General features: G+C 37.8%; 1 protein-coding gene across 4 annotated transcripts in view; it reads left to right on the top strand.

The window, feature by feature from the left end:
- The window catches only part of Abi2 (abl interactor 2), a 102,579-nt gene that overhangs the window by 41,834 nt on the left and 45,473 nt on the right, over nt 1–15,272 (top strand). For all 4 annotated transcript variants that reach the window (XM_042055507.1, XM_038338904.1, XM_038338903.1 and 1 more), the window contains exon 2: nt 9,439–9,606. In XM_042055507.1, the coding sequence (XP_041911441.1) occupies nt 9,439–9,606 (168 nt within the window). The remainder of the gene's footprint in view (nt 1–9,438; nt 9,607–15,272) is intronic.

Genomic DNA, 15,272 nt, shown 5'->3' with positions numbered 1-15,272 from the left:
CACAGAAAGACTATATTACTTTATATATTCTGATGAAAATAATGTTATCCAGCCATTAGAATGGTAGGGAAATGAACTTGCATCTTACCCATTAAAGAGATACTGGGTGAGGCTTGGGGTAAGGATTGCTGTCCAGTACATGTTTAGCATGTGAATTTGATCCCCATTACTGCAGACAGCACAACAAAACAGAAAAGAAGTAATAGAAAAGAACTGAGGGTGATTCACCAGTGCTGTGCAAAGATGTGTTTGGTTACCCCTGCTTCTCGAGTTTGCTGTTATGGATGTGTGAGTCCAGGTAGTAAAACATGCATCTATTGCTGTGGTATATAGACTATAATATATTGCTGTGGAAGGTTGATAACTGTTAGGAAAAATTTCCCTGAAATTCATGCATTTCAGAATGCTGCAAAAACTACAGGTGTGGAAGAAGACAAAGGTAAGAAACTGTGATCCATATCCTGAGAATCATGAAACTACTTTTCCATAAATGAAGATTAGAGAGGTTAAATGAGAAGTAAATATATGCCTATTAGGGAAGAATGTAAACGGTAAGTAGAGGAGTCTGTTTATATATAAGTGGGTCACAGGAAGATTATGAAGGTTTTAGGTGGTTTGGAAAGATAAAACTTGACGATGCACATTAAAAAGAGATCCCATACTAGTTCAGAATTGAGTATGATAAAGGGTTATTTATTTACGGGTAGATTTACAGATCACCGTCCTTTGTACCATTTGGGAAACAGGAAACCTAATCCAGAAGTCAGAAGAGAAAACACACGTGATTTATATTAGCATTTATAGTATAAGAAGCCACGCCCAAGTGGGCCGGTAACTTAAAGGCTACTGGCTGAAGGAGTTCCTATAGCACCTCCCCCTTTTGTTTACATAAGACAGTTCAAAATTATTCACAATAAGAACAAATATTAAGTATAAAAATTAGAATTACAATCAGCATAAACAATATCAAGCAAGAAACCTGATAAATATATCAATAATTATCCTGTCCTAAGGAATCTAAGTCTTTTATTAGAAGTAACTTGGCCAAGTGATGAGAGGAAAGTAACTATGACTATCTAGTCTTCAACCCCATTGAAGACCTGAGAAGGAAAATAATATTACTTGAGTAAGCAGAAAGTACAATCAAGCAACTTCTAAAATGTGCAACAAATGACAGACAACTGGCTACCTGGGCAATCACCCAAAGTCTCATTTGCAACGTTGGAGCAACCAACTTTGGATAAGGCCTAGAGTAACTGACAGATGATTTTCAGAGGCAGGAAATTTTTCAAAACCATCTTACCCTGCCTTGGCAAGGTTTGACAGTCCCTCTCTTTGTATCCTTCTTGTCCTGTCCGGACATTGTGCATTTTGTCAGTCAATGCATGGGCAGTTTCTTACCCAAAGGCCAGTGGAAGACACTCCAAGTGGAGTGTCTTCTGTGCTCAACATTCTCTGGGGAATAGATCAGTGCTGCCAGGAGCAATTGTGTCTCAAGTCAACAGAACCCTAAATTATTTAAATGCCATATTCTGCAGTTCTTTGAAGTAGTTGAAGATTACCTATCTATGCAGAATACAATCTGTATGTATCTAAAGAACCTGATTAGTCTAATTATAAGTATGACAAACAGGGATGACTATTGACCTTTAATTCTTAATAACCTTTATAGCTTAAAGACTAAGACTTCATATTAGAATATTAAGCAATCTTTAAACAACTGTACAACAAATGAGGACAATGACCTCAACATGTAAACAATGTATAAGTGTCTTGATCAGAGGTTGAAATGTATAGTGCAATATAATAAATGTATCCTAAAATTGTGTCAATATATAAAATGTTTTAAGCAGAGGTAGAAACATGCAAGAATTCAATATGACAAAATAACTTTGTCCAGGTGTTCACTCTGTTACTCACTATTATTATTAGGGTGCATAAACTCACACTAATCTATTATCCCATCAAATTTTTCTTTTTTTCCAAAGAGCCTCTTGAGCCTACATAATTTCCACCCTGACCCCCAACCCTATATCAGTTATAATCAACCCCTAAATGATGTCCCTAACCCTGAGGACAAACTTTTTTGGGAAGAAGAACGTCATCTTCTAGAAGTACTTCCATCTGTCATCTTCCATCTGGGAGTGATGTTCTTTCTATGGGATCCTGTGAAAGTAAAATGTGGTTAATTTTCAAGATTACTGTCTGGTATAATTACAGATAGACCCTGAGTATTTGCTAGGGTTTTTCTGAGGTTCCTATTTGGAGTTCTGGCCAGAACGTTGTAAAAAGGTGTATCATATCATCTAACCAAGTTGGAACCATCTTGAAAAGTTGGTACCCAAACAGATTTTATAGTAGCACTATTAGCATTATGACATCATATCAGCCAGCTGGAGTTGTTGTGGAGCCCCATCTTTTTCCTGGAAACTTCAAAGATTACTGCAGGAAAATTCATTGTTTGTTGTGGAAAACTTAAACATTATTTCTACAGACATATAGTCAATGAAAAGTGTGATAGAGACATAAATAGGTATGAAAAGTAAGCTTTTCCCCAAATTCTTTCTTCCTTTTGTCCCATACCAGATGGTTCCTGACATGAGATAGAAACTCTGAATTTTTCTTTTAACAGCATGCTTGGATTTAGAGAAGGACAGAGCCATTGTCCAACCCCAAAGCCAGCTTTTATTTTTTTTAAAAGAGTCATAACTATTATTATAGTAGGCAGCATATAAATGTATATATAGGTGCGTGTGTGTGACTATATATATATTTATGTTCAGTAATTCTTACCCTCAGATGACCTGTCCTCATAAGTCATAATTCTCTTTACTTGGTGATCCAAGCTGGATCTTTTCCTCTTTAGGCGTCTAGATGTCCAGGGTCTCTTGACTTTTTGAAGATGAATATTTTCCTGCAAAGACAAGAACAGACCCTTGCCCCAACTGTTATGAGGTTTCCTTACCACCTGTTTGGTTGTCACCTCTGTGGATGAGCCATCATTTTTTTTCAAGAGGTTTCTCTTCTTCACAACAAATTTTTATTAATTTTGATGATATCCATAGCCTTTCTTCTCCTTTGGAAACAAGAGTAAAACCCATTCCTCAACGTAGCACATCTCCTGGTTTTTATTGTGAGGTCAACACATCCTTGAAATACACTGGCTGATTTAATTCATGAGTTTTTTCTCTTATCCAATGTGTCTCTGCTGCTGCTGAACCTTTCTCATTAGCATTAAGAAAATTCAAGGTTAATAAAGCATTATGAAATCTATTTATGGGGGTATTTATCATCCGTTTTTGTTTAACATATCCTTTATAGTTCAATTTGGCCTTTCTATAGCTGACCTGTAGGATTGTTTGGTATACCTGTAATATGCTTTATATTATAATAAGCAAAAAACCATCTTATTTTCTTAAGAGACATATGCTGGACCATTACTTGTTTTTATTTGTTCAGGTATGCCCATGATGACCATAACTTTTAATAAATGCATGGTTACTGAATCAGCCTTTTTTGAGCTTAAAGCAATTGCCTATTGAAAACCTGAATAAGTGTCAATGGTGTGGTAAACATATTTTAATTTCCCAAAATCTGTAAAGTGGAACACATCTATCTGCCGGATTGCATTCCTTTGAGTACTTTTTTGGGTTATTCCCTGCAGATAGCAGTGTTTGGTTATAGAAAGAGCAAGTAGGACATCTCTTTATAGTTTCCTTAGCTTGTTGCCATGTAATAGAAAACTTTTTCTTAAACCTTTGCTATTGACATGATGTTTTTTATGAAATTCTGAGGTATTCAGCACACTTCCAATCAATAATTGTTCAATTTCTGTATTGCCTTGTGCTAGAGGACCTGGCAGACCCGTATGGGATCAAATATGTGTAATGTACATAGGACAAAGCCTATTCCTGATTATGTCTTGTGCCTGGATAAATAATGAAGTCAATTCTGTATCATCTGGTATAAATTCAGCAGTTTCAATATGCAAGACAACTCTTTCTGCATAGTGAATCATTAACTATATTGAGAGGTTATTACCCTTAATACCATGAGAATAGCATATAATTCTGCCTTTTGGACAGTATTACAAGGGCTTTGTTTTACCTTACTTAAATCTTCTGATTTGTAGCCTGCCTTTCCTGATTTATTTGCATCAGTATAGAATGTATGGGCTTTAGTTATTGGTGTGTCACATACAGTGTGTGGAAGGATCCAAGTAGTTCTATTTATAAGGTTAATTCTATTACTTTTGAGATAATCACTATTAATCTATGCTTAAAAATTAGCACAAACTCTTTGCCAAGGTTTATTTTCTTCCCATAATTTTAAAATTTCATCAGTAGTAAAAGATACTATAATTTCTGCTGGGTCTATTCCTGCTAGTTGACAGAGTATCAATTTTCCTTTTATAATTAATTCAGAGATCATTTCCACATAATTTTTTTTTAATTTTTTACTTGTTTTATGTGGTAAAAAGATCAATTCTAAGATACCTTTGCATTAAAATTCCGTTAGGGGAATTCTGGAAGGCAATAAGACTAGAATATGATTAAGATTTGGATCCACCCTATCCACATGTGCCTCCTGTAATTTTTCTTGAATGACAGTCAGTTCCTTTTTACCTTCAGCTGTTAATTCCCTGGGACAATTTAAGACTATGTCCCCATCTAAGGTTTTGTTTAAATAAACTACTAGACCAGGTGTTACCACAACAGCTTGTCTTAGACTGGAAATGTCTCCTAACAATCTTTGAATGTCAGTAATCACCTGCAACTGGTATCTCCTAATTTGTGCCTTTTGTGTTCTAAGTTTCTGTAAACCTATTTTATTACCTAGGTAATTGAGAGAATCTCTTCTCTATTTTTTCAGGAGCAATTTATGCTCCCCATTTTGGCAAAACTTTACTTCAATTTTTTAAAAGTATCTATTTTTGAATCAGATAACAGAATGTCATCTATGTAATGGTAAATTATAGATTTAGGAAATTGTTTGCATATTATTTCCAATGGCTGACTTAACAAAGTATTGGCACAGGGTGGGGCTATTGAGCATTCCCTGTAGGAGGACAGTTTACTGGTATCTCCTAGTAGGCTGAGAGTTATTATAAGTAGGCATTGTGAAGGCAAATTTTTCTTTGTCCTTTTCTTGTAAAGGTATAGTGCTGAAACAGTCTTTTAAATCAGTAACTATAAGAGGCCATTCTTTTGGTAATAGAGAAGGCAGAGGAATTCCAGATTGTAGAGGGCCCATCGGTTGAATACCTTGTTGACAGCTCTTAGATCTGTCACCACTCTCCAATTACCAGATTTCTGTTTTACAACAAATACAGGAGAATTCCAAGGGCTGGTTGATTCTTCAATATGGTGACCATCTAGTTGTCCCTGTACCAGCTGTTCTGAAGCCTGCAGTTTGTCTTCTGTTAAAGGCCACTGTTCAACCTGTGTTGGTTTTCCAGTTATCCATTTTAAAGGCAGGGCCGTTCGTACCTCTGAAGGTTTGCTAGTTGCTTTATGTTCTTGTACAGCCTAAATGGCTGATGACCTTTGTATATAGTACCTTACAATATTCTTCCCAGAAATACAAGTTTCTGAGACTGCAGGAATGTTAACCTAAGTCTTCCATTGCTGCAGCAGGTCATGATCCCATAAAGTCACTGTGTCATTAGCCACATATGGCCATAGCCTTCCTTTCTGTCCTTCTGTCCCTATGCATTCAACCCACCTTGTGCTTTGTTTCTCTTGAGATAGGGTTCCAATTCCTAGGGATTAAACATTTGCCTCTTGAAGAGGCCAATTTGGATGCCATGAGTCTGGAGTAATGATACTCATGTCTGCACCCGTGTCTATTAAACCCACAATTACAATGTCATTTATACACACTCTTAGCTTTGGTCTTTGGTAATTTATAGAAGTCTGCCAGAATATACTTTTCCTATTTCCTATTAGAATTTTTGATTTATCCTTCACGTTTATTTCATCATACAGAACAGTGTGTTTTTATACAGCAGGCACTGGATTTTTAAATTTTTTTGGTGAGACATGTCCTCTACAGAGACTGGGAATCACTGGACCACTTTTGACTTGGGTGGCTGCAAGAGACCCCCAAGGAGTTTTTTTGATGGTTTTGGGTTGCTTTTTCTGTCTTTTGTTGATCTGCATTCATTAATCCAATTTTGGCCTTTGCCACACTTCCTGCATAATCCAGAAGGTTGATACCTTTTATTTTTACCATTCCCAGCAGAGACATTATTTCTAGGAATTTCTTGTCTACGATCTTTCTTAGCTGTCCTAGTCTACCACATTTAAAATATTTGGCATTTTGATGTCTCCTTACACCTTTGGAAATTGCTTCTCCTACCCAAGATTCAGTATTATAGTCAAATGTCTCAACATTCATGATGTGCAGGATCCATTCATCTATTGTTGCTGATCTAACCTTTAAAGGCCCAAGTATCTTTTTGCATTTTAAGTTGGCATTTTCAAAAGCCAGATATTCAGTATGTACTCATCTAGCATCTGGGTCTGTTACTCCTGTTTGTACAGCCTTAGTTAGTCTTTGTAAAAAATCACTAAAGGGTTCTGTCTGGCCCAATTTAACCCTGGTATATGCTCCAGTTTGTTTTTCTTGTTCTTGAATCCTGTCCCAAGCATTTAAGGCTGCTTTGAGGCATGGGGGCAAGATTTGTTCATTGTAAAGAGCTTGAGCCTGTGGGTGAGCATAAGAGCTGTCGCCAGGAATTTGACCTTGGGAAGATTCAAGTCCTATTGCTTTTGCCTGTCCTAAAATTTTTACCTCACTTAGTAGGCAGTCAGGGGTGGGAAACCTTCTTGGCAACAGACCTTTTGGACCTTTTAGACTAGTCTACCTGGTAAGTGTGGAGTTGGGTTCCATGTGGGCTCCAGAGGAAGATGGATGTTAAAAAGAAGTCCCACACTAGCTCAGAATTCAGTGTAATAAAGGGTTATTTATTTAGGGGTAGAATCACAGATCACAGTCCTTTTCATGAACAGGGAAACAGGAACTGAATCCAGCAGCCGGAAGAGAGGGCTTGTGCGGTTTACATTGACATTTATAGTATAAGAGGCCATGCCCAAGTGGGGTAGTAATTTAAAGGCTTCTGGATGAAGGAATTCCTACAGCAGAAACTTTTAAGCCATGTTTAAGACTTTATATTCTGTCCTGGAAATTAGTACAGAAATCCTGGCAAGTGATAACTAGAGTAATATCTGGTTAGTATGCCCCCAACAAAAAAACCCAGATAGAATGGAAGTTTGGGTGATGCAACGAGTTGTATCCAAGGTGAGAGAATAATGATGTTAGCAGCACACGTGGAAGATTGCTTTAAAGGACGATGATAATGGGTTATAGATATATTGAAGTGTTACAGTGTACAACGTAATATTCCCTGTAAGTAGAAACGTGGATTGGGAGAATTTTAAGAGATGAAGTATTCTAAATTCAGTGCTTGGAAGTGATAACTGAGGAAGAAAAGAAACTTGTCTTTAGGGGCTGGTGAGATGGCTCAGTGGGTAAAAGCACTTGCCCCCAAGTTTGATAACCCAAGCTTTATCCCCGAGACCTACAATGGTGGAAAGAGACGTGATTGCTACAAGTTGTCCTCTGACTTTCATATGCGTGCCATAGCAGTACACACCCACCACACCCCAAATAATCCTCCTGTGTGTGTGTGTGTGTGTGTGTGTGTGTGTGTGTGTGTGTTGAGACAGAGTCTCCCTTTAGCCCTGGCTGTCCTGAAACTAGCTGTGGAGACCAGGCTGGCCTTGAACTCAAAGAGATTTTCCTGCCTCTGCGTCTTGAATTCTGACACTAAAAGGCATATATGCCTAGCTACTTTTTTAAGTTTAAAATAAAAATTGTTCTTTGTTCTTTGTCCTTTTTGTGTGTGCATGTGCTGTATGTATGCCTGTGCTGTATGTATGTATGTGTGTTGGTATATGTGTAGTGTATGTACTTTGCATATGTATGTTGTGTTTATGGTGTATTGTGTGTGTTTTATGTATGTGTCTTGATATGTGTGGTGTATGCATATGTATATGTGTTCACTTTTCATATGTGTGTTGTATGTATGTCTGGTATGCTTATTATAGTGATATTTTATTTGTATTTTAATAAATTATCTTGCCTGAAGATCAGAGTGTATTGCTAAACCACTAGAGGCCAGGGAGTGGTGGCACACACCTTTAGTCCTAGTGTTTGGGATCACACACTTTAACCCCAGCACTGGGGAGGTGGAGACAGGAGATATGGCTGGGCAGAGAGAGGAACATAAAGGGAGAGAGACAGGGACTCACTGGAGTGTGGAGTCTGAGGTCTGGTGGAGAACAGTGCAGTCTAGGCAGTCAGAGAATCGCCCTGCAGTCTGAGCATTTCTCTAGTGGCTTCCTGCTCTGCTTCTCTAGATCTTCAACTTTAACCCCTATATCTGACTCTGGGTTTTTAATCATTCGTGCTACGGTTATATATATGTGAAATTTGTGTGCATGTGTGGTATGTGTATACTTGTATATGTGTGCTATGTGAATATGTGTTATATGTGTGTGTGGTGCAGTCACGTGAGTTTGGAGAGGTACCTGCACTGCATGTGTGGGTGTGGGTGCTGGTAGGAGGTTTTGGGTATCTTCTTCTTTTGATTTCTATCTTACTGACTTGAGACAGAGTGTTCTCACTGAAAAATAACCTCACCTTTTTGGTTGGGGTTTGGCCAGTGAGCTCTTGGATTAGAAGAATATTATTAAAATGTCATCACTGTCCAAAGCAATCTACAGGTTCAGTGCGTAAAATACCAATGGTATCCTTCACAGAATTAGAATACTTTTAAATTTTATAGGGAATCCCCAACAAACAAAACCAATCAGAGCTATTTCAGCTGTTCTGAAATAGCTCTTGTAGACCATGCTGGCCTTAAATTCAGAGATCCACCCGCTTCTACTTCTCAGGTGCTGGGATTAAAGGTATACAACATGGCATCCTGCCCACAGCACATTCATTTTTATTAACAGCCATTTTATTTATCATTATTGATACTTTGATCAGATGTTTTATGTGTGGGAATGAAAGGAAATCAGGTTTCGGAGAGTAGAGTAGGTAGAATTTATATATTCACATCTGTGCTGCCTAAATAATGAAATTGGGAAGAAGTGTATATGCTGCCATTGTTCAGAGTAGTCACTAGAACGTAGATTTTAAATAATAGTCTCAGGATTTTATTTGTACTTACACAAAGATGTCTAGTTAACTTGAAAATACCAGTCAGTAAATTCATTGAATCATTTAATTTTTGCATTTGCATAACAGTGGTTTTCAGAATGTTTTTGGCTTGGTGTAGGTTCAGTAACAGAAGGTTTCAGGCAAATAAGTTAGTTTGCTAGAAATGAATTATCTTTAAATTAATGATCATTGTTTTTCCCCCTCTAGTCATCAGATAAGCAGCGAGCCCTAGAAGAAACCAAAGCCTACACAACCCAATCCTTAGCAAGTGTTGCATATCTGATAAACACCTTGGCCAACAATGTCCTACAGATGCTGGATATCCAGGCATCCCAATTACGGAGGATGGAATCTTCAATCAATCATATTTCACAAGTGAGACCATGTTACTTTTCTATTTGCCTGTTGACTGCCTTTGTTATGCAAGTTAATGCATGTGCTGTTTGGAAAATAAAACTTGAAATTGTATTGTTTTATGATTCTTTTTGTGATGTCATTACTTTTATAGTTTGATAGCAAAGTAAATTTGATGGATTTTATTAAAATTCAGTTGCCAAGGTAACTTAATCACTCCTGAAGTGAAAATTTACCTGTTTTTCCTAGAAAAAAAAATCTGACAGGTTTTATGTCTTTACAGCTTTACAAATAGACCTGTTATCTTGGTGGCTAATTTTTCTCTTGTCAGGGTTTTTTTTAAGCCCCTTTTTGGTGACTGTCTTAGTCCATGTTCTGTTGGTGTGAAGAGATACCATAACTAAGGCAATTTTTTTTGTTTGTTTTTTTGAGACAGAGTTTCTCTGTGTAGCTTTGGAGCCTGTCCTTCTGTCCTGGAACTAGCTTTTGTAGACCAGGATGGCCTCGAACTCAACAGAGATCCACCTGCCTCTGCCTCCCGAATGCTGGAATTAAAGGCTTGTGCCACCACCGCCTGGCTGACCATGGCAACTCTTATAAAGGAAAGCATTTAATTAGGGCTGACTTATAGTTTAGTCCATTATTAATCATGGCAGGAAGCATGGTGCCATGCAGACAGACATGGTAGAGGAGAGTAACTGATAATTCTTCTTTTGTTGTTTGTTTGTTATTTTGGTTTTTGAGACAGGATTTCTCTGTGTAGCTTTGGAGCCTGTCCTGAACTTGCTCTCTAAACTAGTATGGCCGCAAACTCACAGAGCTCCGTCTACCTGTGTCCCCTGAGTGCTGGGATTGAAGGTGTGGGTCACCCCTGCCTGGCAAAAATTGTGTATCTTGATCCGTAAGCAGCAGGCAAAGAAACCTCTGGGCCTGGCTTCAGTATTTTTGAAACCTCAAAGTCTACCCTAGTGACACTTCCTCCAACAGGGACAGACCTACTCCAACAAGGCCACTCCTCCTAATCCCTGTCAAGTATTGCTACTCCTTAATGAATAGGCATTCAAATATGAGACTGTGGGGGTTATTTCTATTTAAACTACCAAAGTAGTGTTGGGAATTGAACTTAGATCCTTGAACATGCTAGGCTTTATTCCTGTGTTAAACTCACAGCTCTGAGGGGACAGGTATTTGCTGTGCTTGTCTTTTACAAAGATCCTAGGAATCTGAAGTCAGTTATCCTCTTTTATAGAAAGCACTTTGCCACTGAGCCATCAAGCAGCTCTTAAAGCTTCCTAAAGTTAGGCTTAAAACAACCAGTTTAATACAAGAACTATTCAATCTTTAGATTGGGCGAATATTATTATTATTTTGTGCCAAGAATTGACCCTAAAGGCCTCCTGTATTCTGAGTGTATATTCTAGCAACAAATTGTCTCTAGTTCTGGGAAACTTTGGTAAAATAAAGATTTTGTGTGTGTGTGTGTGTTTAGAAAGCAGATGCTTCGGAACTACTCCAGAACAGTAATGGCAAATTTAAATGGAACAAATGGTAAATATTGTAGGTATTGTGGGCCACAGTCATCTTATTGTACTACTTTTTAAAACACATGTACCTTTTTTGGGGTGGGGGATAAGATTTTACTGGGTATATTATTTGGGATGCATGTGTATACATCCTTGTGTTTTTGACAACTTTGTAAAAGTGTTAAACCTCTTCTTAGTTTGTGGGCTGTATAAAAATATGTTCTGTGGCCCTAGGCCTAGACTATCTGACAGACTTTTTTTTGTGAAGCAGTAATTTCAAAGAATTGTTCTTCCTTGTCTTGGCAAAGTTTTCAGTTGCTTTCTTTTGTGTTCTGCTTGTCCAGTTTGGACAACATACTGTCAGCAGGTGTACCACAGTCTGATTCCGAGATTCCTGGAGGCAGGATTGCCATTGCAGACTGAGGTAGAGCTAAGAGCCAGTGGCTGGCTGTTTTGCTTTTCTGACTTTTAGGTTGAACTCGGGTATCTGTCCTGGGAAAACTAGCTGCTGCCCAGTCTTGGTGTGATGGGAAGATGCAGGGTCTGAAGTCCTGGCTGGAGTAGTCTATGAGGTTGGGCCATCTTGGCTAACTACTTTGAAGTTGTCCTTAGCATTTTGTAGTCAAGGGGTGATATTTGGGTGGTTGTTGTCTGCTTAGGCTTCTAGCATATTTCCTATCAATAGCTGATCAATTTCATCATTACCTTGTGCTAGAGGGCCTGGTAGATCTGTATGGGATCTGATAATTGTTAAGATACAAGGGATGATTTCTATTTCTGATTATTTCTTGTAATTGAATAAATCACAAAGTTAATTCTGAATCATTTGGAATATCTTCTATTATTTCAATATGTAAAATAACTTTTTGAATATTGAGTCAGTAACTATATTAAGAGGTTTGCAAAAATCTAATAATTCCATGAGAATAGCATATGATTCTGACTTTTTAACAGAATCCTGGGGCTTTGAGCTACTTTACTTAGATTTCCTGACTTACAGCCTGCCTTTTCTGATTTATTTGCATCAGCATAGAATGTAGGGGCTTTATTTAGAATTGGTGTTTGCTGTACAGTATGAGGAAGGATCCAATTAGTTCTCTTTCTTTTGGAATATTTGTTGCTAATCTCTTGCAAAAAAATGACTGCAAGCTCTTCACCAATATTCATTTTCTGTTCATAATGAGGTAATTAGTTAAAGGCACCACAATTTCTGCTTGGTCTATTCCTACTAATTGATGAAGTCTTAATTTCCCTTTCAGAATCAATACGGATTCTTTCTAAATAGGTCTTTAAGTTTTTTGCACTGTTCGTGTGGCAGAAATGTCCATTTTAAAATATTATCTTCTCTGTGCATGAGAATTCCTGTAGGAGAATGCATAGAAGGTAAAATAACCAGAATACAATCAAGCTCTAGATATAAACAATCCACATATGTATCTTGTAATTTCATCCCTAACTTATAATTTTGTTGGACTAAGTAAATCCTTATCACTTTGTAATGTTTGAAATAAATTACTTAGTTTTTGAGTTGTCAATCTAATTTTGGGCCATAGCCAGTTACTATCTCCCAGCAATTTTTGAAAGTCTTTAAGAGTTCGTATTTGATCTTCCCTGATTTGTACTTTCTCAGATTGAATTTGTAAACCTATTTTATATCTGAGGTAATTAATAGACTCTCCTCTTTGTATTTTTTCAGGAGCAATTTGTAATCCCCAACAAGGCAAAAATTTCTTTACCTCTTCAAACATTTTTTCTAAGGTATCTGAGTCTGAATTAACTAGTAAGATATTACACATATAATGATAAATTTAGATTGAGGAAACTGTTTATGAATTATTTACAACAGCTGTTGTGCAAATAATGACACAAGGTGAGTCTGTGTAACATTCCTTATGGAAGCACTTGCTACTGATAACCTTTTAACAGGCTCTATGAGGCCAAATTTTTCTCTGTCCTGTTCTTGTGAAGGTATAGTAAAAAAGAAGTCTTTTAAGTTAATAACTATAATAGTTCATCCTTTAGGTAATAATGAAAACAAGGGAATTTGAGGCTATTAAGAGCCCATTGGTTGGATTACCTTATTAATAGCTCTCAAATCTGTTACTAATCTCTATTTTCCAGATTTCTTTTTAATGACAACTATAGAAGAATTCTAAGGGCTGGTTGATTCTTTAATATGTTGAACATTTAGCTGCTTCTGTACCAGCTGTTCTAATGCGTGTATTTTTCTGATATCAAAGGCCATTGTTCCACCCACACAGGTTTGTCAGTTAACCATTTTAAGGTAGGGCTGTTTGTTCCTTTGAAAGATCAATAGCTGCTGTGTCTTGTTAATGTACAAGAATGGCTGGGGACTGTCCTTGATAATATCTTTCAATATTTCTCTCAGAAGCATTTTTTATGATTTGTTTCTGACATTGGAGGAATGATAATGTAACAAATCATGACCCCATAAATTTATTACTTTGTTGGCCATATATGGCTTTAATTTTCCTATCTGTCTTTTGGCCGTATAGACTCAAACCATCTTGCCCCAAGATAAAGTTCCAATCCCTAGAAGCTAAATATTTACCTCCTGAAGAGGCCAATCTGGATGCCAAAATTTTGGTGAAATTATTGTTACATCTGTGCCTGGGTCTAATAAACCAATCACAATACCATTTATTTGTATTTTTAGCTTTGGTCTTTGCAATTTATAGGAGTTTGTCAAAATACTTGTTTTTTGATCTTTCTGAAATTTTTTTTTATCTGCTGAAGCTGTTGTTCTTCCAGAGCAGTATGGTTTTTCACAATGGGCATTAAGTCTTTTAATTGCTTTGTGGATAAGTTTCCTCAATGCTGACATAGAATGATTGTACCAAATTTGACATGATTGCCTGCAGGATGTCCTGAGGCTAACATCCCTTCATTTAATTTTGCCATTTTAAACCGTCTATTGGGAAACCAGGAGAAGCCTGCAACCCAAGGGGAGAGGGAGCCAGTGGCCTGTAAAGCAGACATGGGGATGTGCGGAAGAAGGAGAAGCAAGGGCATAGGCCACCTGAATGACAGAACCAGCCAGCTGTGGGGGCTAACTCTGGTGGCATTTGGGACCTAGCCACCTGTGGTGCTTGGGGCAGGGGACAGGAGGCACCTGGAGTCTGCTGTAGAGAGGCTGCAATGGGAAAACCCCAGCTTTAGCAGAGGGCTTGGAGGAGGAAGGGAAAGCTAGCCTTGTTGGTGATTCTGGCGACTACAAAGCCAGCAGTGAGCTGCTGCATCATGATCTTGTGCCCCGTGTTGGATGCCAGATGAAGTATTTATCTAATTATTCTTTATCAATAAATACTTGGGCGCCAGATATTGGGGTAAGAATCTGAGTGATCAGAGAAGCTGTGGAGAAGTGACCAGTGACCGCCTATCTCTGTCCTTCCTTTACCCAGAAGGGGCCGAGAATCTTTCTGAGCCCCACCCTACTACTTCTTGTGTGTCTCTCTATGTCTTTGGTCCTCCAAACCTCTATAGCTAATTTTGGTCTGTTTAGTAGCTCTGCCCTCTGATTCAAAGATAAACTTTATTGACAGTCTTGAGTGTGATCAGAATACCTCACAACGGCTGAGTCATTTCCCTGGCACCCTATTCGCTTTTCAAAGAGCTGATTTGTGGAAGATGGTTAATTTGGAGCATATTTGTAATTTGAGTAGTTAAATTCTTAGTTGAAATATATTTTAAAAAACACTAAATTTAGCTAATCAACTGTAACTGATGGGCAGATATTTTCCCGCACTGATGGGCAGCTAACTGAGGTAGCTATTCATTAAGGTTTATTCTAAATTATCTGTGGTAGTAGAAAACAACAATATGTGAATAAAAGTAATTTTTTTGAGACAGTTTTTTTTTTTCTTTTTCTTTTGTAATAGCTACGGCTGTTGTGAAACTCACTTTATAGATCAGGCTGGCCTCGGAACTCACAGAGATCTGCCTGTCTCTGTCTCTCAAGTGCTGGGATTAAAGGTGTATGCCAACACTGCCTGGCTTCATTTTAATTTTAATTATGTGCCTGACTAAACCAAAATATTTTATATAGTGCCTTCCTGTCAGTGCTGGGGTCGGAGCATGTACTTGGATTCAGGAAGGAGATGTGGGGCTGGGGCTCAGGATAAAGGAGCTTTAGGAGTCAGGATG

Source organism: Arvicola amphibius, chromosome 8 (genome assembly GCF_903992535.2).
Source record: "Arvicola amphibius chromosome 8, mArvAmp1.2, whole genome shotgun sequence".
NCBI lineage: Eukaryota > Metazoa > Chordata > Mammalia > Rodentia > Cricetidae > Arvicola > Arvicola amphibius.
This window is presented reverse-complemented; position numbering and strand designations above follow the sequence as displayed.